The sequence below is a fragment of the Lichenostomus cassidix genome, chromosome 29 (genome assembly GCF_008360975.1).
Source record: "Lichenostomus cassidix isolate B80296 chromosome 29, HeHo_3.0, whole genome shotgun sequence".
Lineage (NCBI taxonomy): Eukaryota > Metazoa > Chordata > Aves > Passeriformes > Meliphagidae > Lichenostomus > Lichenostomus cassidix.
The window spans coordinates 446444-469155 of record NC_139509.1 but is presented as its reverse complement, the minus strand read 5'-3'; the positions used below and the strand labels follow the sequence as shown (position 1 = coordinate 469155).

At 52.5% G+C, this 22712-nt stretch overlaps 1 protein-coding gene across 1 annotated transcript in view; it reads left to right on the top strand.

The window, feature by feature from the left end:
• The window catches only part of LOC146425767 (cyclic AMP-dependent transcription factor ATF-7-like), a 48377-nt gene that overhangs the window by 9421 nt on the left and 16244 nt on the right, over positions 1 to 22712 (top strand). Inside the window, exon 2 of the mRNA XM_085041311.1 lies at positions 2367 to 2426. Coding sequence (XP_084897437.1) covers positions 2379 to 2426 — 48 coding nt within the window. The 5' untranslated portion in view covers positions 2367 to 2378. The remainder of the gene's footprint in view (positions 1 to 2366; positions 2427 to 22712) is intronic.

The following is a 22712-nucleotide window of genomic DNA, read 5'->3' as shown; positions in this document are numbered from 1 at the left end:
ACTGAGCTCTCTGCCCGGGGTTTTCTCCTGGCTTTTTTGGTGGTTTTTTTGTTGGATTCAGGGTGGTTTTCCTGCTCTCAGCTGATGCTGGGTTTGAGTTTCTCAGGGTTTTGCAGAAGGGTGAACACGAGGCAGGGAGAGCCTCAGGCGATGAGGGATTGATTGTGTTTCTGGGGCTTCTCTGGGCTGTTCTGTCATCCTGCTGGAGGGACATGGATCCCATTCCTGGGTGCACAGACCCCGCAGTTCAGGGCCTCAAATCCAGTCCAAATCCAGCCCCAATCCCGCCCTAATCCAACCCAAAATCCGGCCCCAAATCCAGCCAAAATCCAGCCCCAAATCCAGCCAAAATCCAGCCCCAATCCAGCCCCTAATCCAACCCAAAATCCAGCCCAAATCTGGCCCCAAATCCAACCCCAAATCCTAACCTTGTTCCCCCAAGCTCAGGGTCTCTTCCTGTTATTCCAGCCTCTCCCAGAATCCTTGCCCACCACCCCAGTCTCTCCCAGTGTCCTTCCCCACCATCCCAGTCTCTCCCAGTGTCCTTTCCCACCATCCCAGTCTCTCCCAGTGTCCCTTCCCGTTATCCCAGTCTCTCCCAGTGTCCTTTCCCACCATCCCAGCCTCTCCCAGTGTCCTTTCCCACCATCCCAGTCTCTCCCAGTGTCTCTTCCCACCATCCCAGCCTCTCCCAGTGTCCTTTCCCACCATCCCAGCCTCTCCCAGTGTCCTTTCCCGTTATCCCAGTCCCTCCCAGTGTCCCTCCCCACCATCCCAGTCTCTCCCAGCCCGGAGCAGGAGCCACTGGCCTCCCCCAGCTCCAGCCCCAGACGAGAGAGCATTTGCTTTATCACAGCTTTTAAAAACCCCAATAAAAGCATCAGTGGGTGGAGGGAAGCAGAGCTGCTGGGGGGGCGTTCTGCTTTATTTACTCTTATTTTTTATTAATAAGAGCAGCTTCAGTGGTGGCATAATAGGAGAGAGTGTTTTGTTATCCTTGGCTGTAATCCGTGATAAACTGCCCCTGCCATCAGCCTTGTAGTTTACCCACTGGGGAGCCTGATTATTGCCTTGTAAAACGGAGCACCACTCCTATAATCCCTTAATTAATTAAATGACAAATTTTAGTTCTCTCCCATTGAAAATATAACAGGAGAGAGGCCGTGGATTTATTTGATGGCTGCTCGCTGGTGTTTGCTGTGCTGCACGTTGCCTCTGCCTGTGCTGATTTGTTGGGGAGGCTTGGGGTTGGAGTGGGGATCCTCGAGGGTTCCTGCAGTTTGGGATATTCCTGATCCTGGAAATCCTCATGGGTTCCTGCAGTTTGGGATGTTCCCTGATCCTGGAAATCCTGAGGGATTTTCCAGTTTGGGATATTCCCTGATCCTGGAAATCCTCGTGGATTCCTCCAGCCAGGATATTTCCAGAACCTGTAGATCCTGAGGGATCTCTCCAGTTTGGGATATTCCCAGATCCTGTAGATCCTGAGGGATGTTTCCAGTTTGGGATGTTCCCTGATCCTGTAGATCCTCGCGGGTTCCTGCAGTTTGGGCTATTCCCAGATCCTGTAAATCCTGAGGGATGTTTCAGTTTGGGATGTCCCCAGATCCTGTAAATCCTCATGGATTCCTCCAGCCAGGATATCCCTGATCTTGTAGATCCTCATGGATTCCTACAGCTGGGATGTTCTCAGATCCTGTAAATCCCAAGGGATGTTTCCAGTCTGGATATTCCCTTATCCTGTAGATCCTGAGGGATGTTTCCAGTCTGGGATATTCTCTGATCCTGTAAATCCCAAGGGATGTTTCCAGTTTGGGATATTCCCAGATCCTGTAAATCCCAAGGGAAGCTGAGCCAGGCTGTGCTGGGAGGTTTTCCTGCTGCTCCTCGGCAGCAAAGATGAGTCTGGGGAATTCTTGGGGTTGGGTTGGTGATCCTTGTGGATTCCTGCAGCCCAGGATGTTCCCAGATCCTGTAAATCCTGAGGGATCTCTCCAGTTTGGGATATTCCCTTATCCTGTAAATCTCGAGGGATGTTTCCAGTTTGGGATATCCCAGATCCTGTAAATCCCGAGGGAAGCTGAGCCAGGCTGTGCTGAGGGGGTTTTGTCCTCAACAGGGCTCAAGCATTGTCCCCACCGAGCACAGGTGACACCAAAGCGCCTTTGGGGTCATTATGGGAGCTCAGGGATTCTCCCACACCTTCCCAGTTCCTTTTCCAGCTGGAAAATCCCCCAAATCCCAAACTCAGGCCGGGATGATTCCCACCCCAGCAGCAGGACAGCTCTGCTCTCACTCTCGGGGATTTTTTAGAACTTTTTAAACAGTTTTTTAATGGTTTCTCTGTTCTTTTCTGCCCTCTGCAGCTGCTGGGAAAGATGGGAGACGACAGACCCTTCGTGTGCAGCGCGCCGGGCTGCGGCCAGGTAGGATCTGTGTGGGGTTTGGGGGAATCACTGCTCACTTTTGGGGGTTTTGGGGGATCCATGTGGGATTTGGGGGAATCACAGCTCTCATTTAGGGAGTTTTGTGGGATCTCTGTGGGATTTGTGGGAATCACAACTCCCATTTATGGATTTTTATGGGATCTCTGTGGGATTTGTGGGAATCTGAGCTCCCATTTATGGATTTTCATGGGATCTCTGTGGGATTTGTGGGAATCACAACTCCCATTTATGGATTTTTGTGGGATCTCTGTGGGATTTGTGGGAATCTGAGCTCCCAGCAGCCGTTTTATTGGGATCTCTGCAGGATCCACAGGAATCACAGCTCTCATTTATGGATTTTCATGGGATCCCAGCAGGGAATGGGATCCCTGGGATCTGTGGGATGTGAATCCTAGTTTGGAGCCCCCAACTTGCAGCACAACCTGCCTGCTTTGGGGTTTTTTTGGGGTTTTGGGGGGGTTTTTTGGGTGTTTTGGGGTTTTTTGGGGCCGATTGTTGTGTCACAGCCCCAAACCCCATCCCGGCTCCGTTCCCCTAATTCTGCTCCCCGAGGATGGATCCATAAACCCGCAGCCCCTCGGGGATCTGGAGCCCCTCTGAGCCTCTGGAATTCCTGCTGGGAGCAGCTGGGAATGTGACAGGTGACAGGCTGGCCGAGGGTCCCCAGGGGGCTATTTTGGGATGGCTTTTTCCACCCCATTGTGGATTCCTCCTCCCTGGGGTGAGAGAAGGAGGCTCATCCTGCTCTGCTCACTGCTTCCCATCCCTGACATTCCCATGGAAATTTCATGGTTCTGAGCTCTCAGGGGCTCTCTGGGCACAAAAATGGCTCAAACTCCTCCTCTGGGCACTTCAAACCCAGAAATTTAGGGTTTCCCACCTTCCTGCTCATCCTGGCATGAGCTTCACCCAGATCCTAGCAGGGGAACTTCCTCCTTTCTCCTTTTCTTTTTTTTTTAATATTTTTTCTCTTTTTTGAGTCTGTTTTTTATCTAAAACTCCTCTCCCTGTGAAATTTCTCAAACCCCACCCAGCTCCTTGCAGGTGAACTCCTTCCTTTCACCTTTTCTTTTATTTTCTTTATTTTATTTTATTTTATTTTATTTTATTTTAATTTAATTTATTTTATTTCCTTTTATTTTCGGAGTCTGTTTTTTATCTAAAACTCCTCTGCCTGTGAAATTTCTCAAACCCCACCCAGCTCCTTGCAGGTGAACTTCCTCCTTTCTCCTTTCCTTTCCTTTTTTCCCCTTTTTTTCCTCTGCTGCTTTTTCTGCGGAGCTCCCAGGCTGTGAAATTGCAGAGCCGTTAGGGAAATGGATTGGCAGCGTTTGAGCAGCTAATGGGGTGAGCAGAGCCATCCCAAACCACCTGCAACACGCAATTAGGGCCAACAGCAAATGGGTTTGGGTTTCATCTGCCCCGAGCTCCCCAATGACACACTGAGGTGGCTCTGCTGCTCTGCCCCCCTGCTCTGTGTCCCCCCTGTGCTCCCCCTGTGCCCCTCTGTGCCCCCCTCTCTGTCCCTCTCTGTCCCTCTCTGTCCCTCTCTGCCCCTCTCTGCCTGTTCCCAGCTGCTGCTCGCTGCCATTCCGGCTGGTTTTGTGGGATTGGGAATGCTGGGAGTGCTGGGATTCTTGGGGATGCTGGGATCCTTGTGGGATCCTTGTGGGATCCTGTGGGAAATGCTGCAGATCCCACAGGGAGGATTCGGGGGAGAGTGACCCCAGAATGACAGGACGGGACAGAACGTCCTTCAGGAGATGGGATGGTGGGATTGGGTTTGGGATAATGGGATTGGGATAATGGGATCATAGGATTGGGATGATGGGATGATGGGATGGGATGGGATTGGGATGGGGAATGGGATAATGGGATGGGATCATCCATCCTGTGTAGGAAATGCTTCCAGGGAGGGAGAATTCCTCGATAGGAAACTCTTCCAGGGATGGGAAATTCCTCAATAGGAAACTCTTCCAGGGATGGGAAATTGTTGGATGGGAAACACTTCCAGGGATGGAGAATTCCTCAATTTCTCGATGTCTTATTCTCCAGGGTTGGGGAATTCCTTGATGGGAAACTCCTCCAGGGATGGAGAATTCCCATCTGGATGAGTCACCCAGTGCCTCCTTTGCTCCCTAAAATTCGGGATCAGCTGGGATGGGAGGAGGAGAGGGAATGGCAGAGCTGTGAAAGCAGCCCTGACTCCCCCTTGGTGCAAAGCTAAAAATCAAATTATTCCACTTCCCGTTTCATTCCTTCTCCCAGCAGCTGCTCATTCCCTCTGTAACCAACACCAGCCCATCTTTTACCCCTCAAACCCTTTTTCCTGCCCCCTTTCCTCCTCCTTTCCTGCCCCTTTTCCTGCCCCTTTCCTGCCCTTTTCCTGCCCCTTTCCTGCCCCTTTTCCTGCCCCTTTTCCTTCCCCTTTTCCTTCCCCTTTTCCTGCCCCTTTTCCTGCCCCCTTCCTGCCCCCTTCCCTGCCCCTTTTCCTGCCCCTTTTCCTGCCCCTTTTCCTTCCCCTTTTCCTTCCCCTTTTCCTTCCCCTTTTCCTTCCCCTTTTCCTGCCCCTTTTCCTGCCCCTTTTCCTGCCCTTTTCCTCCTCCTTTTTCCCCATTTCCGTGCCAGAAAAGCCCAAGGAGGGGGAAATAAAACCCGAAATCCCCAGAAGAGCCAAGCCCAGCTCCCAGAGCGTTTCCCCCGCGGCTGTAAACATGTTTGGGGTTGCCAGGGCTGCAGGGGATTATTTTGGGATTCTCCCAGCAGCCGGGAATGCGCCGATCCCAAAGAATCCCCCAAGGTCACAGGTGGGGAATTTTCTGATTTTCCAGCTCTCCCGGAGCTGCTGCTGCCCTGGAAGGTTCTGGAATGGCCTGGGAGGTTCTGGAATGGCCTGGAAGGCGCAGAGGGATGTCTGAGTGGGGATTTTGTGGGGTGGAATCCCTCCGAGCTCCGAATTGCAGGGTGGGACTTGGGCAGGGAGAGCTCTGCCTCTGCGGGGAATTGGGGAATTCAACCTTCAAATTTGGGGGAATTAAACATTCAAATTTGGGAGAATTAAACATTCAGGTTTGGGGGAATTCAGCCTTCAAATTTGGGGGAATTCAACCTTCAAATTTGGGGGAATTTGGGCATTTCTGTAGGAGCTGGGAGGTGTTGTAACGGGACAGTTCTGCCTTGATGGTTAGGGAATTAAACCTACAAGTTTGGGGGAATTAAACATTCAAATTTGGGAGAATTAAACATTCAGGTTTGGGGGAATTCAACCTTCAAATTTGGGGGAATTTGGGCGTTTCTGTAGGAACTGAGAGGTGTTGTAACGGGACAGCTCCGCCTTGTTAATTAGGGAATTAAACCTTCAAGTTTGGGGGAATTTGGGCATTTTTGTTGGAATTGAGAGATGTAATGGAACAGGTCTGCCTTGGAAATTAGGGAATTAACCCTTCAGGTTTGGGAGAATTTGGGTATTTCTGTTGGAACTGGGAGATGTTCCCATGGTCTGTGCAGTGGGACAGCTCCACCTCGTTAATTAAGGAATTAACCCTTCAGGTTTGATGAAATTTGGGCATTTCTGTTGTCACAGCAGCTCCACCTCGTTAATTAGGCAATTAACCCTTCCTGGGGCTCACCAGGGGGTTCAGCTGCAGCCCCAGGGAGGTTTGCCTTGGGATGCTCCAGAGTCTCCTCACGGAGGAAAATCCTGATTTTTGGAGCTGCTTGGCCATTCCTGCTGCCCAGCAGGAGCAAAATACTGAATATATTGAACAGGGAGCAAGACTCTCCCTCCATCCCTCCCTCCCTGAGCACATTTCCCTTTCCAAGGCACACAAATCATCCCTCAGGCCCTAATTCCCCAGCTCCAGTTATCCAGGCCATTTCCTCCCACAGCCGTTTGCTTTTTAACAAACACCGCCTTTAATTTCCCCAATTTATTCCCCCTAAGCCCTGCTGTGTGCAGGAAACGCCAAACTTCTCACGAGGCCAGAAAATTATTTTATATTTTGATTTTTTTTTTTCCCTCCTCCTCGCCGGTTTATTGTATCCTCTTATCTTGTCATATAATAGAAATAATGTTTATGGCAGCATCACTTGGCATTTAACCAACCTCAAAAGCAGTTTATGGCTTTGTGTTCTCTGCTGCCGTGACCATTATCCCTTAAATCTCCATTGCCCCGGAATGGATGAGGCACAGACTGCTGCGGGGTGGGGCTGGAGAGCCCAAATGTGGGTTTGTCCTTTTGGAGGGTGTGCAGAGAGGAAAAAAGGCCTTTTTCCCCTTTTCCCCTTTTCCCCTTTTCCCCTTTTCCCCTTTTCCCCTTTTCCCCTTTTCCCCTTTTCCCCTTTTCCCCTTTTCCCCTTTTCCCCTTTTCCCCTTTTCCTCCTTTCTCCCCCTTTCTCTGTTTCCCCTTTTCCCTTTTGCCTCTTTTTCCCTTTTCCCCTTTTTTTCCCCTTTTCCCCTTTTTTTCCCTTTTCCCCTTCTCTCCTGGCACTGCTCCAGCTGTGGGGTGGCACTGAGGCTGTTTTGGGGTTTCCAGATTGGGATTTCTGCCTGAGCTGGGACTTGAACTGGTCCAGGTGGCCAGGAGGGGAGCAAGACCAGTTCCCCCAGTTCAGGGATGGTGCTGGGAGCTCCAAGGGGAGCTGGGAAAGGGCAGGAAATGGGAAATGGGAAATCAGGAATGATCCTGACCCTGGGAACAGAACAGAGCATCCATGGGGAGCTGGAAGAAGGCAGGAAAACTGGGAAATGGGAAATCAGGAATGATCCTGTCCTTGGGAACAGAGCAGAGCATCCGAGGGGAGCTGGGAAAAGGAAAATCAGGAATAATCCTGACCCTGGGAGAAGAGCAGAACGTCCTTGAGGAGCTGGAAAAAGGCAGGAAAACCAGGAAATGGGAAATCAGGAATGATCCTGACCCTGAGAATGGGGCAGAGCATCTGAGGGGAGCTGGGAAAGGCAGGAAAAGAGGGAAACAGGAGCAGTTGAGTCACCTCCAGGTGACCTGGACACCACAGGGGTCACAGATTCATGTCCCCGAGGTGACCTGGACACCCCAGTGGTCTCACATTCATGACCCCCAGGTGACCTGGACACCACAGTGGTCACAGCTCTGGACCCCAGGTGACCTGGACACTGCAATGGTCTCAGATCTATGACCCCCAGGTGACCTGGACACTGCAGTGGTCTCACATTGATGACCCCCAGGTGACCCAGACACCGCTGTGTGTCACCAGGAGCAGCTGCCATCCCCCTCCAGCCCTCCCCGGTGTCCCCAGGTGTCCCCAAACCTCCCCCAGAGCCCCTCCCTGCCGGGGCTGGGCTGTGCTGCTCCTCCTCCTCCTCCCTCCACACCAAACCTTGGAATTTACCCACACAAAAACCCCAAATCCTCCCTTTTGTCACCCGGCAGGCGGGGACAGCCAGAGCTGTGTCCCTGCAGCCCCCAGGTGGCTCTGGACGCCGAGCCATAAACCTCCTGCTCTGAAATCCGAGGGAAATCTGGAGCTCAGGAGTTCCTCTGCCCACCTCCAGCTCCTCCCCAGCCGCAGCTTTTTGTTGGGATGGAAAAATCCTGCCGAGGAACAAATCTGCAGTTATTCCAGGGAATTTCCAGAGCGAATTATTCGTTTGGAAATGTGTGATTTCCTGGGAATGCAGATTAAAAACCAGAGAAAATTATTCATTTGGAAATGTGTGGTTTCCTGGGAATGCAGATTAAAAACCAGAGAAAATTATTCATTTGGAAATGGATAAACGAAATAACAAGAATTATATTTTCTGGGAATGCAGATTAAAAACCAGACCAAATTATTCATTTGGAAATGTGTGATTTCCTGGGATTGCAGATTAAAAACCGACCAAATTATTCATTTGGAAATGGATAAATGGAATAACAGGAATGATATTTCCCAGGAATGCAGCTTTCCAGAGCGAGTTATTCATTTGGAAATGGATAAAAATGGGAAATAACATTCCTGTTATCCCCGAGAATGCAGTTTTCAGAGCAAATTATTAATTTGGAAATGAGTTATTTCCTGGGAATGGACATTTCCAGAGCAAATTATTCATTTGGAAAGGTCTCTCTTATTGTCAGGAATGCAGATTTTCCTGGGAATGCATTTTCCAGAGCGAGTTATTCATTTGAAAATGGGATAAATGGGAAATAACATTCCTGTTATCCCCGAGAATGCACATTTCCAGAGCAAATTATTCATTTAGAAATGAATAAATGGGAAATTACATTCCTGCTATTCCTGGGAATGCAGATTTCCAGAGCGAATTATTCATTTATAAATGGGCAAACAGGAATGCAGATTTTCAGACTGAATTACTCATTTACAAAGCTGTTCTTCCCCGGGAATGCACATTTCCAGAGCCAATTCCTCACCCCAGGCCTGGCCAGCTGCAGTTCCTGCACCGAGCAGCAGCTGCTGCACCAAATTCCCGATTTTTCAGGGAATTTTTCGGGGCCAGGATGGCTCTGAGAACGGCATGGCAGCAGCGCTGCCTCCAGGAATGTTCAGTTGTTGGCAGGAGAAAGAGGGAATTAATTCGAGCTGTAACTCCTGGACTGTCAGCAGAGCTCTCCCACCTCTCTCCGAAGGTATTTTTGGAGGTGGGGATGGGGAAGGCTAATTTGGAATAATAATAAGCTGGAGAAGGCATCTGAAACCAGTAAACGTTTATTTTTTACACTCCTATAACTTAAAAACGGCCAAACCAATTTAAAGCAAATTGGATCATAAAAAATATTGCTCCTAGGCTGAGCCCCTGTTTGCCAAGTTCCAGCCTAGAATGAATTTTTATGGCCAAATTATAAACCCCCTAGAAATGAAGGTTTAAAATGGAAATGTTGACAGACCTTTAACTACAAAAGCACCATCGCTGAGCTCCTTTTCTTCCAAAACGGCCTGGTTTAAAACGTAATTAAGGCTTAAATATTATTTAATAGCAGCGTTTCCTGTAAGCTGAAATCTTTGTCATTCCTCTGGCTGGGATTCCTTGGCAGCTCTTGGATCACAGCTCTGCCCTCCTCTGTCACTCGGCCACAGCGCTGGACAGCTGGACAGCTGCCCAAGGTCCAGCCAGGAGTGCCTCGGCCAGGCTCAGGGCTGGATTTGGGGGAAAAAAGGGGATTTTAGGGTCTTGGAGTGATCTGAGGGGCATGGGGAGCTGTGGGGTGACTGCCCTGGTGTTCCCAGGATCTCAGGGAGACTGGGATGAGCTGGGAATGAGCCAGGAATGAGCCTGGAAGCTTCCTGCTGGGATTTTGGGGGAAAAAAGGGGATTTTAGGGCTTTGGGGTGATCTGGGGGGCATGGGGAGCTGTGGGGTGACTGTCCTGGTGTTCCCAGCAGCATTCCCAGGATCTCAGGGAAACTGGGAATGAGCCTGGAAGCTTCATGGTGGGATTTTGGGGCAGGAAAAGGGAGTTTTGGGACAGGAAAGGGGGATTTTAGGGCTTTGGGGTGATCTGGGGGGCATGGGGAGCTGTGGGGTGACTGTCCTGGTGTTCCCAGCAGCATTCCCAGGATCTCAGGGAAACTGGGAATGAACCTGGAAGCTTCATGGTGGGATTTTAGGGCAGGAAAAGGGGGATTTTGGGGCAGGAAAAAGGGGATTTTAGGGCCTTGGGGTGATCCGGGGGGCAGCAGGGACAGCAGGTATTTGGGGACCCAGCTGGGATTTGGGGACATTCTAGAGCAGGGACAGCCACCCCAGCCGCTGCTCCCATGCTGCTCTCAAGGGCACTGCAGCCCCATTTGTCCCCAAAAGGTGGGATTTGTCCCCAAATCCCCGCTGGGTTCCAGCCTGGTCAGAGTCCCCCTGCAGTGCCACCGGAATGTCACCAGGAGTGTCACAGGCTGAGGTGGCCACGGAGCTGTCCTGCTCCCCGTGCCCTTCCCCAGCTCGTTTTGGGGTAAAACCGGGAGATTTGGGGCAGTGACCCTATTTCCTGTGCAGCAGAATCCTCAGCTCTTTTTGGGGTAAAACTGGGGGATTTGGGGCAGTAAACCCAAATTCTGTGCAGCAGAATCTTCAGCTCATTTTTGGGGTAAAACCGGGGGATTTGAGGCAGTGACCCCATTTCCTGTGCAGCAGAATCCCCATCTCGTTTTGGGGTTAAAACAGGGGATTTGGGGCAGTGACCTCATTTCCTGTGCAGCAGAATCCTCAGCTCATTTTGGGGTAAAACTGGGGGATTTGGGGCAGTGACCCCATTCCCTCTGCAGCGGAATCCCCAATAAGTTTCCTCCTGGATTCTCCATCCATCCCAAATCTCCCCAAACCCCTCAGGACTGCAGGTTGTTCTCCCCCAGCTCAGCTCCTCCTGCCAGCAGGGCAGATTTCCCCCAAAACCTCAGATTTTGCCCCAAATCAGCTGCGCCCTGCTGGGTGGGCAGTTCCCAGGCAGCAGAGCCATCTGCAGCCTCAGCAGCCCTAAAACCATAAATCAGCCTCGGGAAAAGGAGAAAATGGGATGGGAACTGCTGGCCTCATCCCCGGGGCTGCAGGAGGAGCATCCAAGGGCTTTACTCAGGCTTTACTCAGGGTTTGCTCAGGGTTTGCTATCATCCCTCCAGCTGGGTTTGGAGTTCTCAGTTCAAATTTCTAATTATCTCAATTACTGATTTATCTGGAATTTGTATTTTTTCTCCCAAACCTCGCTGTTCCCAGTTTGTAGGATGGTGGGTTTGTAGTTCCTCAGTTCAAATTCCTAATAATCTCAATTTCTGATTTATTTGGGTTTATATTTCTTTCCCAAACCTCGCTGTTCCCAGTTTGTAGGATGGTGGGTTTGTAGTTCCTCAGTTCCAATTCCTAATAATCTCAATTTCTGATTTATTTAGGGTTTCTATTTCTTTCCCAAACCTCGCTGTTCACAGTTCTGATCTCCACTTTCTGCAGCAGCAGCAGGGAGTGAGGAGGGAGAATTTCTCTTTTTTGGGAACTCGATCAGGGCTGCAGAAAAACCCCAAAAGGAACTCAGCCCTGCGTTCACAGATCTATAAATCATAAATCAGAACTCCTTGTTCTGATTTAAGGATTTCACACCCACCGAGTTTCTGCCTCGGGCTGAGCCAAGTCCTCACCTGGAGCTCCAGCTCTGCCCCAAAAATGTCCCAAAAATGCGAATTTTGCTGCCAGGAGCTGAGCCAGGCTGGGCATTTCTGAGCTCAGGGGAGCTGGAGCTGCGCTGGGTTTGTCCAAACCCGCAAAATGTGGTTTATTTCTCCCCAAAACCCTCCGAAATGGGGTCTGGCTGTGCAGGGAAGGCACAGAGAGATCCCAAAGTGCTGCCAAACCCTCCTGGTTTGAGCTTTTCCCTCCCCCTTCGCGGCTCGGGGTGTTTTCCTGGCAATTCCCGCATTTCCCGATGTTCACTCGCCGTTTGGAAGGCAGAGCCGTTCGGTTCCTCAGCCTCGCTCCCTCCCAGACAATTGTAAATCCTTTTTATTTTACTGCGGGAACAAATCACTGCTCGCCCGGAGCAGCAGCTCCGACACAGAGCTCGTTATCAGCGCCGCGGATTTCCCAAATCAGCACCGCGGCTGGGATGGGAAAAGGATTTATCCAACCCCCGGAAAGGTGCCTGAGCGTTCAGCGTTTTCTGTGTGTGAAATTAAGCTGTCAAGGATTAAAAAAGCCGAGCTGGAGGTGGGAGAATCTGCCTGGGATGTTCTCCCTTTCCCGAGGGTGCTGTGGGGTGGAGGGGAAGGACTGGAAGGTTTTCCTTTGGAAACCTGTTTATTTCAACACCCAATTAATCGGGGAAAAACTGATTTTCCTGCGCCGCTTCCCCTTTCAACACCCAAATAATCAGTGAAAAACTGATTTTCCTGTGCTGCTTCCCCTTTCAATACCCAAACAATCGGGGAAATTTTGATTTTCCTGCTCCGTTTCCCCGTCCGTTTGCCAGCCCGGCGCGGCTTTGCTGAAATTCTCCTTTTTTCTCCGGAGGATGCTTTGTTGGCTGGCGGAGCTGCTCCGCCCCTCTGCGGCACCGCGGAGCCCTGCGGCGCTGGCGGCGGGAGCACTGGGGATACTGGGAATACTGGGGATACTGGGAATACTGGGAATGATGGGAGCACTGGGGATACTGGGAATACTGGGGATACTGGGAATACTGGAGCAAACAGGGCACTGCGTGTCCCGAGCGCCCCGAGGGCAGAAATGTGGGGAGCAGGGTGGAAAACCACCTTGAATATCTATTTTAATGTCTTTATCTAATACCAGGATTTCTAGAGAGAAAGGTGGGATTTCTGCTCAGGCACAGAGTAGATTTTTTTGCATTTTCGGGGGTTTGGGGTCACATTTTCCACCTCAGTTTCTCACTGCTTTGTGTGAGAACCTTCCTTAGGGTCGGGTTTGGGGTCAGGCTGTTCGGGCTGGTTTTGGGTTGAATTTTGGCTAAATTGGGGTCACCCCTTCCTGGTTTTGTGTTGAATTTTGGCTAAATTGGGGTCATCCCTCCCTGGTTTGGGTTGAATTTTGGCTAAATTGGGGTCACACCCCCCCGGTTTGGGGCTGAATTTTGGCTAAATTTGGGTCAGCCCTCCCTGGTTTTGGGTTTAATTTTAGCTAAATTGGGGTCACCCCTCCCCGGTTTGGGTTGAATTTTGGCTAAATTGGGGTCACCCCTCCCCGGTTTGGGCTGAATTTTGGCTAAATTGGGGTCACCCCTCCCGGTTTGGGGCTGATTTCGGCTCAGCAGGTTCTCGATCAGCCACACCAACCCCAAATTTGGAACAGCAGAGGCCCAGCCCGGCTCGGGCTCATCCCACCCCTCCCAAAATCTCCCAAAATCTCCTTAAATCTCGGCGCGACTTCACCACCTGCCGAGCCTCTGCCCAGCTGTTGTGCTCAAGCGATTCCTTTTGTTTTAATCCTTTTTACACGCCGGATTAAAACAATAAAAACATTAAAGTCCTAAAACTGCCCCCGGGAATAACGATGCAGCCAGTAAAGAATTTATTTCCAAAAGGAGCTGCGAGAGCTTCGAACAAAAGCCCTCGGCGGGCAGGGAGAGCCGGGATCGCTTTGGGGCAATTCCAGGGGATTTTGGCTGCTCTGCTCGGCGATGTTTACACGCGGGGATGGCTGGTGGCGGGAGCGGGGAGGACAGCGAGGCTTTGAGGGTTTATGGTCAGAATTCTCGTGGGGAATTCACAGCATCGCCCTGGCTGCTCAGACCCTGCAGGGTGAGCGGCTCTGTCCTAAAAAACCAAATTTATAACAATAAAACCCCCAGATTTGTAGGAATAATCACTCCAAGGCTGGTTGGAAGGGATCAGAGCTGGGTTTGGATGTGAGGAGCTGCTGGTGGCTCCATGGCTCTTTCCCTGGTTTGGTTGGGAGCTCCTGCTTCTCCCGGAGCTGCTGCTGCTGCTGTGGGGTCACCGGGATTGGGAACGAGCTGTTCCTGGGGCCAGGGATTTGGGAATGAGCTCTTCCCGGGGCCAGGGATTTGGGAATGAGCTCTTCCCGGGGCCGGGGATTGGGAACGAGCTCTTCCCGGGGCCAGGGATTCGGGAATGAGCTCTTCCCAGGGCCGGGGATTGGGAATGAGCTCTTCCTGGTGCCCTGCAGGGATAGGATTTGGGAATGAGCCCTTCCCAGTGCTGGGGATTTAGGAATTAAATCTTCCCAGCTCCCTGCAGGGCTGGGATTGGGGAATGAGCTCTTCCCGGGGCCAGGGATTTGGGAATGAGCTCTTCCCGGTGTCATTCCAAGGGCTGGGATTAGGGAATGAGCTCTTCCTGGTGCCCTGCAGGGCTGCAATTTGGGAATGAATCCTTCCTGGTGTCATTCCCAGCTCCCTGCAGTGCCGAGGACTGGGCTATGAGCTCTTCCCGGTGTCATTCCAAGGGCTGAGATTTGGGAACGAGCTCTTCCCAGTGCCCTGCAGGGCTGCAATTTGGGAATGAACCCTTCCCGGTGCCATTCCCAGTCCCGGGATTTGGGAATGAGCTCTCCCCGGTGTCAGGATTTGGGAACGAGCTCTCCCCAGCTCCCTGCAGTGCCCGGAGCTCAGCCCTGACCTCTCCCTGCCCTGCAGCACCGCCGCAGTTAATTCCCTTCTCCCCTGCTCCTTCCCCGCGCCGGGAGTCGGAGAATTCTCAGGAATTCTCAGGAATTCTCAGGAATTCTCGGGAATTCTCGGGAATTCTGCCCATTTCGGGGCTCGGTGCCCAAGCCAGGCTGTGCCTCTCCCGTCCTCCCGCCCGCGGCTCGGGAGATGTTCTCCGCAGAGCTCCGGAGGAGAATTCCAATGAGTTTCGCTCCCGAATTCCAATGCGTTTCGCTCCGTGGGAGATTTTATTACCTGCAGCCCGAAACGTGGGCGGGAAGAGTGGTTCGGGATGGGGTTTTGGTGACCTTGGCTTTGTGTTTCCACATCACCGAATCGTCACCTCGCCGGGGGATGGGATGGGGGAGCTGCTGGGGAAGCTTTTCCCGGTGCTTTGGGGGTTTATCCACTCGGTTTTATCGGGGCTGCGGTTTGGGGGAACCAGGAGGGGATTTGGGGGAGCCAGGAGGGGATTTGGGGGAACCAGGAGGGGATTTGGGGGAACCAGGAAGGGATTTGGGGGAACCAGGAAGGGTTTGGGGGAACCAGGAGAGGATTTGGGGGAACCAGGAGGGGATTTGGGGGAACCAGGAGGGGATTTGGGGGCTGGGAGGCTCTGGCTTTTGTGGGGAATTTTGCCGGGATTGTGTCACTATCTGCTCCCTGATCCCATCACGGATTCTGCTCCAACCCCATGGAAAAAAACAGGATAAAGGCAAGGTGTCTCCCTCAAAATCCTGACCCCCTTGCTGGGGAAATCCAGCGCCTTCTGGGAATCAGTGCACAATTCCAGACGGTTTTGTGGTGCAAAGCAGGATCCAGGAGCTCTCCCGACTGCGGGATGGAGTCAGCTCTGCCGGGAGAAACCATAAATCTCCGGGGAGAAGAGGTCACTGAGAACCTCATCAGGGTGGGAGCAGCAGCTCGGCGTTAATGTGCCCATAAATCCCTCTGTTCCCATAAAACAGGTGGCTCTTCCGAGAGGCAAAAAGAGGCAAATGCGGATTTTTTGCTGCTGCTGCTCTCCTTTTTTAAAAGCTTTAATTACCGCAGTGCTGGCGGCTCGGGGGTGAGGGGAGGGAGCTGCAGGGTGGGCAAAAAAACCGGGAAAAAGCACAAAAATGGGATTTTATAATCGAAACGAGGATGGCACTGCTGGAAAATCGGAAATTTGTAGAATTGTCGGTGGTTGAAGGGAATGAGGAGAATAAAGGGAAGGCAGAGTGGGAATTGGAGCTCCTCGGGATGGGATGGATGAGGAGGGATGGAGGGAAGGATTTGCCACCTTTCCTGCCCCAGCCTGGCCTGGGACACTTCCAGAAACATCCACAGCTTCCCTTCCCTGCCATTCCTGCAGCTCCTTTCCAAAATATCCCTGTTTTTTCCCCAAATTTATAACATAAATATATCACAATATATCACATATATATAATTTGCAGATAATATTCAAAATCATCCCCAAATCTCAGTTTCCCTCCTGGTTTTCTATCCCGCCCTCCCTCCAGGAATTCCCAATCCCCATTTTTGGGGTTTTTCCCTCCATCCCGCCGTGCAAAGGGACAAACCCCAAATCTGAACTGCGTTCAGCTTTGACCTCCTGCCCTTCCCAGCAGCTGCAGAGCTTCCCCGGCAGATAAATGCAGAAAAATCCCTTTAGGGGCGATAAAGGGTCGGTGAATGGGTTGGGCTCGTTCCCAAAACCGCCCTGAATTGGAGGAAATCGCCTCGAAAAGCTGAATGGGGCTGAGGAATCCTCGGTGGGGTTTGGTGCCGAGCTGAGGTCAAGGCTGAGCCGCGGCGGTGCTGCCAGCCCGGCACGGAGCCTGGCGGGATTTGGGATTTGGGATTTGTTTTAGGATCGGCATCCCACTGGAGCTCAGTTTGGTGTGGGATTTGTTCTAGGATCGAGATCCTATTGGAGCTGACTTTTGGGATTTGTTTTAGGGTCGAGATCCCATTGGAGCCAAGTCTGGTGTGGGGTTTTGTTTATGGGGTTTTTGGGGTTTTCATTCGTGGGGTTTTTAGGGTTTTTGTTCCTGGGGGTTTTTGGGATTTTTGCTAATGGGGTTTTGTCAGTGGGGTTTTTGTCAATGGGGTTTTTGCTAATGGGGGTTTTGGGGTTTTTGTCAATGGGGTTTTTGCTAATGGGGGATTTGGGGTTTTTGTCAATGGGGTTTTTGCTAATGGGGTTTGGGGGTTTTTGTCAATGGGGTTTTTGCTCATGGGATTTGGGGTTTTTCAATGGGGTTTCCGGTCCGGGCTGGGCTCCCTGCCCGCCCGGCTGCAGCGTTTCCCGCGGTGTGGCTCTGTGGGGTTGGGTTGTTCCTGCCAAGGTCACCCGTGATTCACATCCCGCGATCCCAAATCCCCGCGGGTCGGGCTGGGCTCTGCAGCGCTCCGCCCCGCTCGCCCGGTAATTACCGCGGGGCTCCGCGCCAGCGCTAATTAACGCGCGGCTCTTAATCACCCGCGGTGGGTTAAGATCGGGGCAGAGCGACCGGCGGCTCCCAGAGTCTCCACCGTGTGGAAATCGGGAATCGCTGCATCCCGGGATCGTCAGCCCGATCCCTGTGGGGTTTGTGGGGTCTGAACCCTGGGATGGACTCCATCCTCATCCCGATCTCTGTGGGGTTTATGGGATCTGAACCATGGATGGACTCCATCCTCATCCCTGCGGGCTTTATGGGATCCAAACCATGGGATGGACTCCATCCCAGTCCCTGTGGTGTTTATGGGATCCAAACCATGGGATGGACTCCATCCTCATCCCAATCTCTGTGGGGTTTTAGGGATCTGCTCTATATGGGATGCACTCCATCCTCATCCCTGCTGTGTTTCAGGGATCTGCTCCATATGGGATGCACTCCATCCCAGTCCCTGTCCCTGTGGGGTTTCAGGGATCTGCTCTATATGGAATGCACTCCATCCCAGTCCCTGTCCTTGTGGGGTTTCAGGGATCTGCTCTATATGGGATGCACTCCATTCCCTTCGGTGTTTTAGGGATCTGTTCCATATGGGATGCACTCCATTCTCATCCCTGCTGTGTTTTAGGGATCTGCTCTATATGGAATGCACTCCATCCCAGTCCCTGTCCTTGTGGGGTTTCAGGGATCTGCTCCATATGGGATGCACTCCACCCCCCTCGGGCGCTGTTGGGGTCACAGGAAATCCTTCCTGCACTCAGATTTAGGGTCTTGATTTTCCCTCTCCGGTTTGCATCCCTGTCATTCCAGCCCCGCAGGGAATTGGGGTTGGGATTTGTGATTCCAGCAGGGCGAACCTCGGGGCTGTTCTGATCCCAGGTCGGGAATCCCAGAAATTCCTTGGATTCGATGGGAAATGTGCCCCACCTGCCAGGTTCAATCCCACCGGGATGATCCCATTCCTGGAGTTCCCAATCCCAGAAATTCCTTGGATTTGATGGGAAAATGTGCTCCACAAGCCAGGTTCAATCCCACCGGCATAACCCCATTCCTGTCCTTCCCAATCCCAGAAATTCCTTGGATTCGATGGGAAGGAAATGTGCCCCACCTGCCGGGTTCAATCCCACCGGCATAACCCCATTCCTGTCCTTCCCAATCCCAGTTTTGGTCTCTGCTGCCACCTCGGCTCTGCCCCGCGAGATTTTACTAAAATTCAAGGGAAAAAAAAAAAGAAAAAAGAAAGGGAAAAAGGCCACGGAATCCGGAATTAGTGAGGATTGTGCCCCGGACGTCCTTGGCTCCTCACGTCCTGAGCCAGATGGTTCTTCCCTCCCTTCCCAACACCTGCAATCCAGGAGGAGCTCAGCCTGAGAAGCCCTTTGGGATCGTCGAAGCCATAGAAATGTAAATGAAATTATTTACCTACTCCCGGCTAAACGCTCTGCCCTTCTGGCCAAGGAGGATGGGCTGGGCTGGGCTGCGGAGCCTTCCTTAACTCTTTGTGTAAATTGCGGGCAAGTTTGGGGAGCAGCCTGCAAAAAAACCCAAAAAAATTTAAAATCTCTGAGCAGGCAAGGAAACGGGGTGAAAAATGGCGATTTTGGTGCTTTGCACGATGCTGTGTGGGGCTGCTGGGCCGGGGATTCCTCACCCAGGGCTGCCCAGAGCTGCTGATTATTATTATTCCTCCTTTTTTTTTTTTCTCCACACGAGGAAGGACCAGGAATGAATCAGGGGCAGGAGGGAGCAGGATTTAAAGGGGAAGGCAGAGCCGCAGGGTCTCTGCAGCCGCCAGACCCAAAATTGCCATTTGGGGTTTTCCTGGGGGCCCCGCGGGGGGAAATGGCTCTGGAGCTTCCCGGTGGAGCTTTTCCTGCTTGGGATTCCGCAGGATCCGGGAGGGGCTGGCTGGGGTCACCTTTCCCGGCTGGTCCTCTGCTCTGCTTGTCCCTGGATTGTGGGAAACGACCCCGAGTGCCGTTCATTCCCGGGCTGGCTGTCCCGATTTTCCTTCCTGGGCTGATCCTCCTAAACCTTCCCCAATTCTCCTCCAGGATTTGGGCTTGGCAGGCAATTCCCATCCTGATTTTCCTTCCTGGGCTGATCTTTCCAAACCTTCCCCATTTTTCCAGGATTTGGGGTTGGCAGGCAATTCCCATCCTGATTTTCCTTCCTGGGCTAATCTTTGCAAACCTTCCCCATTTCTCCTCCAGGACTGGGGTCAGGAGGTGATTCTGTCCCTCCCCAGCACCTTCCAGAGTCACTTGGTGACCTCAGGAAACAACCCCGAGATTCCCACCGGGAGCTGCCAGGGAAGGACAGAACCCCAAATCTTTGCCCCTCGCCTGCCGGGAGTGCTGAAATTAGAGGTTTTGTCTGGATTTTGTGGAATTCCCCCAAACCAGCAAGCCTTTGCGGTGTTCCCGTTCCCTCCTCAGTGTCCCTGGGGTCAGAGCAGTGTCCCCCCAGACCTTCCTGTCCATCGGTCACTCCGAATTGGGGACACTTTAGTGAATCAATCCCTGCGGCCAGGGGGAATTGTCGCTGGGTGAGGGGGAGATGGAGCCGAGCTGGGGGACAGCATCGCCGGGGGGACAGCCTAGGGGACAGCCTGGGGACAATATCACCGGGAGGACAGCCTGGGGACAGCCCGGGGACAGCCTGGGGACAGCCCTGACCCTGCCGGAGTCACCCTGAGCTTGTGTCACCCTGTGCAGGTGTGGCAGGGCAGTGTCCCCGCGGGCATGGTGACCCCAGCTGTGTCCCCGCGGGCGCGGTGACCCCAGGTGTGACCCCAGCTGTGTCCCCAGCGCTGTCCCCGCGGGCTCGGTGACTCCAGCGCTGGCGCTGATGTCGCAGCAGTGGCTCCGAGTGGCTCAGTGTCCCCGCGGCAGTGACAGCTCGTTAATCCTGCCGCGCTGAGCGGCGGCAGGCAGCGCTGGCTCCTCTCTGCCCCTGCTGTCCCCGAGGAATGTCCCCAAGGGATGTCCCCTGTGCCGCAGCCACGCCCCGGCTGTCACCGGGAATTTCGGCTCTGGGCAGATTATCCAGGTGGAAACCCGCTGGAGCTGCCGGGAGAGCTGCTGCTCCCAAACCCTGCTTTTCTGGGCGGTTATTTTTATTATTTTTTTTTAAGCTCTTGTCCTTTTTTGTGAAAGGCTGGAGGATTTACAGCCAGAGATCTCTCAGGTTGTGCTGAGAGGACGATGGATCAAAGCAGTTCCCCTCAGCCCAGCTGGTTTCCCTGAGCTTTTGGGAAGCTGCGGTTCCAGGGTGCAAACCAAACGCAGCTTCCCCAAAACCTTCAGCGATCAACCCCTCGTTCCTCTTGTCCTGCTGGGTGAATCCCTGGAAAAATCCCTTCCTGCCTGCCCAGGGATCCATGAGGATCCAGGGAGGATCCAGAGAGGATCCAAAGGGGATCCAGAGAGGATCCAAAGGGGATCCAGAGAGGATCCAGAGGGGATCCAGAGAGGATCCATGAGGATCCAGGGAGGATCCAGAGAGGATCCAGAGGGGATCCAGGATTCATCCCAGCACTGCTGCATTGTCTGCCGTTAAATAGAGGTTTTGAAATGAGCACATTTATCTGTGGATTTTGAAATGAGCACGTTTATCCATGGGTTTTGAAATGAGCACATTTATCCATGGATTTTGAAATGAGCACATTTATCCATGGGTTTTGAATGGAACACATTTATCCATGGGTTTTGAATGGAACACATTTATCCATGGGTTTTGAAATGAGGACATTCATCAGGCCCTGGTGGGGAGGACGCCTGGGAGCTCCGAGGAGCCACAACACCCTCGGGTTTGTCCCCCAAACCCCAAATGCAGCTCCAGCTCTGCAGGACGGGGAGAAAAAACCCAAATTTAGGGCCGCGGGAGGCAATCCCAGCCTTTTTCCCGGCTGGAAAACCCCGAGGGCCGCTTGGCAGCTCCCGTCCCTCGCCCCAAAGCCTTTACAGCCAACATCTTCTTTTTAATTCCGACACCCGCGAAATAGCAGCTGAAATAACCCTGCTGGATGTCAGCTGCTGATGGAAGGAGATTAAATATTAAAGCCAGCGCTGTGGCTTTAACTCATTCGGTTTTTTTTTTTCCCTTTCCCCTCTCCCTCTCCCCCCTCTGCTTCCCCTCTCGGTGCAAAACGACATGATTTAGAGCTGCAGCGCCAGACTCAGCCTCTGGCTCTCGGCGTTTGGAAATGCGTGCGGAAAGATATATTGTGTCTGTGAGCATTTGTGTGCGGGGAAGGCAGAGAGCTCCCGAGCTGGGAGCCACATAAAGATGTTAAATAGAGCCGTAACGCTCGCCCGGCGCGCCCAAAGTGCCGCGGAAAAAAAAATTAGGGGGGGAAAAAAAAAATTCCGGCAATGAAGGAAAATGAAAGATTAAAATAAAGCTGGTGCTGGCGAGGCTGGGGCTGCTGGGAGGAGAGACGTGACCTCGCTCTGCACCTCTCCTCTTCCCGCCCCGACCTAAAAATCGCATTTTTTAGTACAAAACGGAGCGGGAGAATTGGGAATTTTCCTCCTTTTCGGTTTTTTTTCCCCCCTGTCTTTGGTGTTCAGGATTTCCAACGCCGCCTGCCTGCTAAATATTCATCCCAACCCCTCTGCTCGGCACAAAAATGGGTTTATTTCCCTCGTTTCACCCCTTCCCATGACTTCCACTGCGGGCAGACAAATTCTGTATAAAACAGGGATTTTGGGGCCAAACCCCTGGAAAACGTGGGTGTCTTTGCTCTGCTTTCTGGGGCGATGCAGAACCAGCGCCGCCGACTCTCCCTCGCTCGCCTTCCCTTTGTTCAGCAGCATTTCGGGGTCGCTGGGATGTGTGAAAACTCCTCGGGACAAAAAGGGTTTATGGCGAGGCTGGAGCAGAGCAGGGGATGGGGAAAAAACCCCCAGATGAGGCAGATTTTGGCCAAAGCACGGAGAAATTTCATGTGGGGTTTGTTCAAGGTTTAGTTTCGGGGTTGGGAGGGATGGAGCCTCTGCTGCTGGAGCTCCACGGGCAAAACCCTCTTGGCTCTTCCCCCAGCAGCTCTGATTTCTTCACATTTCAGCCCAAATTTGGAGGCAGTGCCAAAGCACCTCCTGGGTAGAGGTCACTCTGAGTGACCCCCTGGCCTTGGGGGGAAGATGGGCTGTGTGTCTGGGTGTCCCCTGGCACTCAGGGATTGTCCCCTGGCACCCAGGGATTGTCCTGTGCCACTCAGGGATTGTCCCCTGGCACCCAGGGATTGTCCCCTTCCCCAAAGGATTGTCCCCCTGCCTCTGCCCACCTCAGAAAATGCCAATTTATTTGCTAAAACAACAGAGCCATAAACAAACCCGGGCAAAAGCCCTTAGTGGGGTCACACCTGAGTGACCCCACAGGAACAGGTGGCTCTGGGTGGCTTTGGGATGCTCCAAGTGGGTTTGGGATGCTCTGGGTGGTTTTGGGGTGCTCCAAGTGGGTTTTGGATGGGTTTGAGATGCTTTGGGTGGGTTTACAATGCTCCTGGCAGGTTTGGGATGCTCTGGGTGGGTTTAGGATGCTCTGTGTGGGTTTGGGATGGGTTTGAGATGCTTTGGGATGCTCTGGGTGGTTTTGGGATGCTCTGGGTGGGTTTGGGATGGGTTTGGGATGCTCCAAGTGGGTTTGCGATGCTCCAGGTGGGTTTGGGATGCTTTGAGGTGCTCTGGGTGTGTTTGGGGTGCTCTGGGTGGGTTTGGGATGCTCTGGCTGGGTTTGGGGTGGGTTTGAGGTGCTCTGGGATGC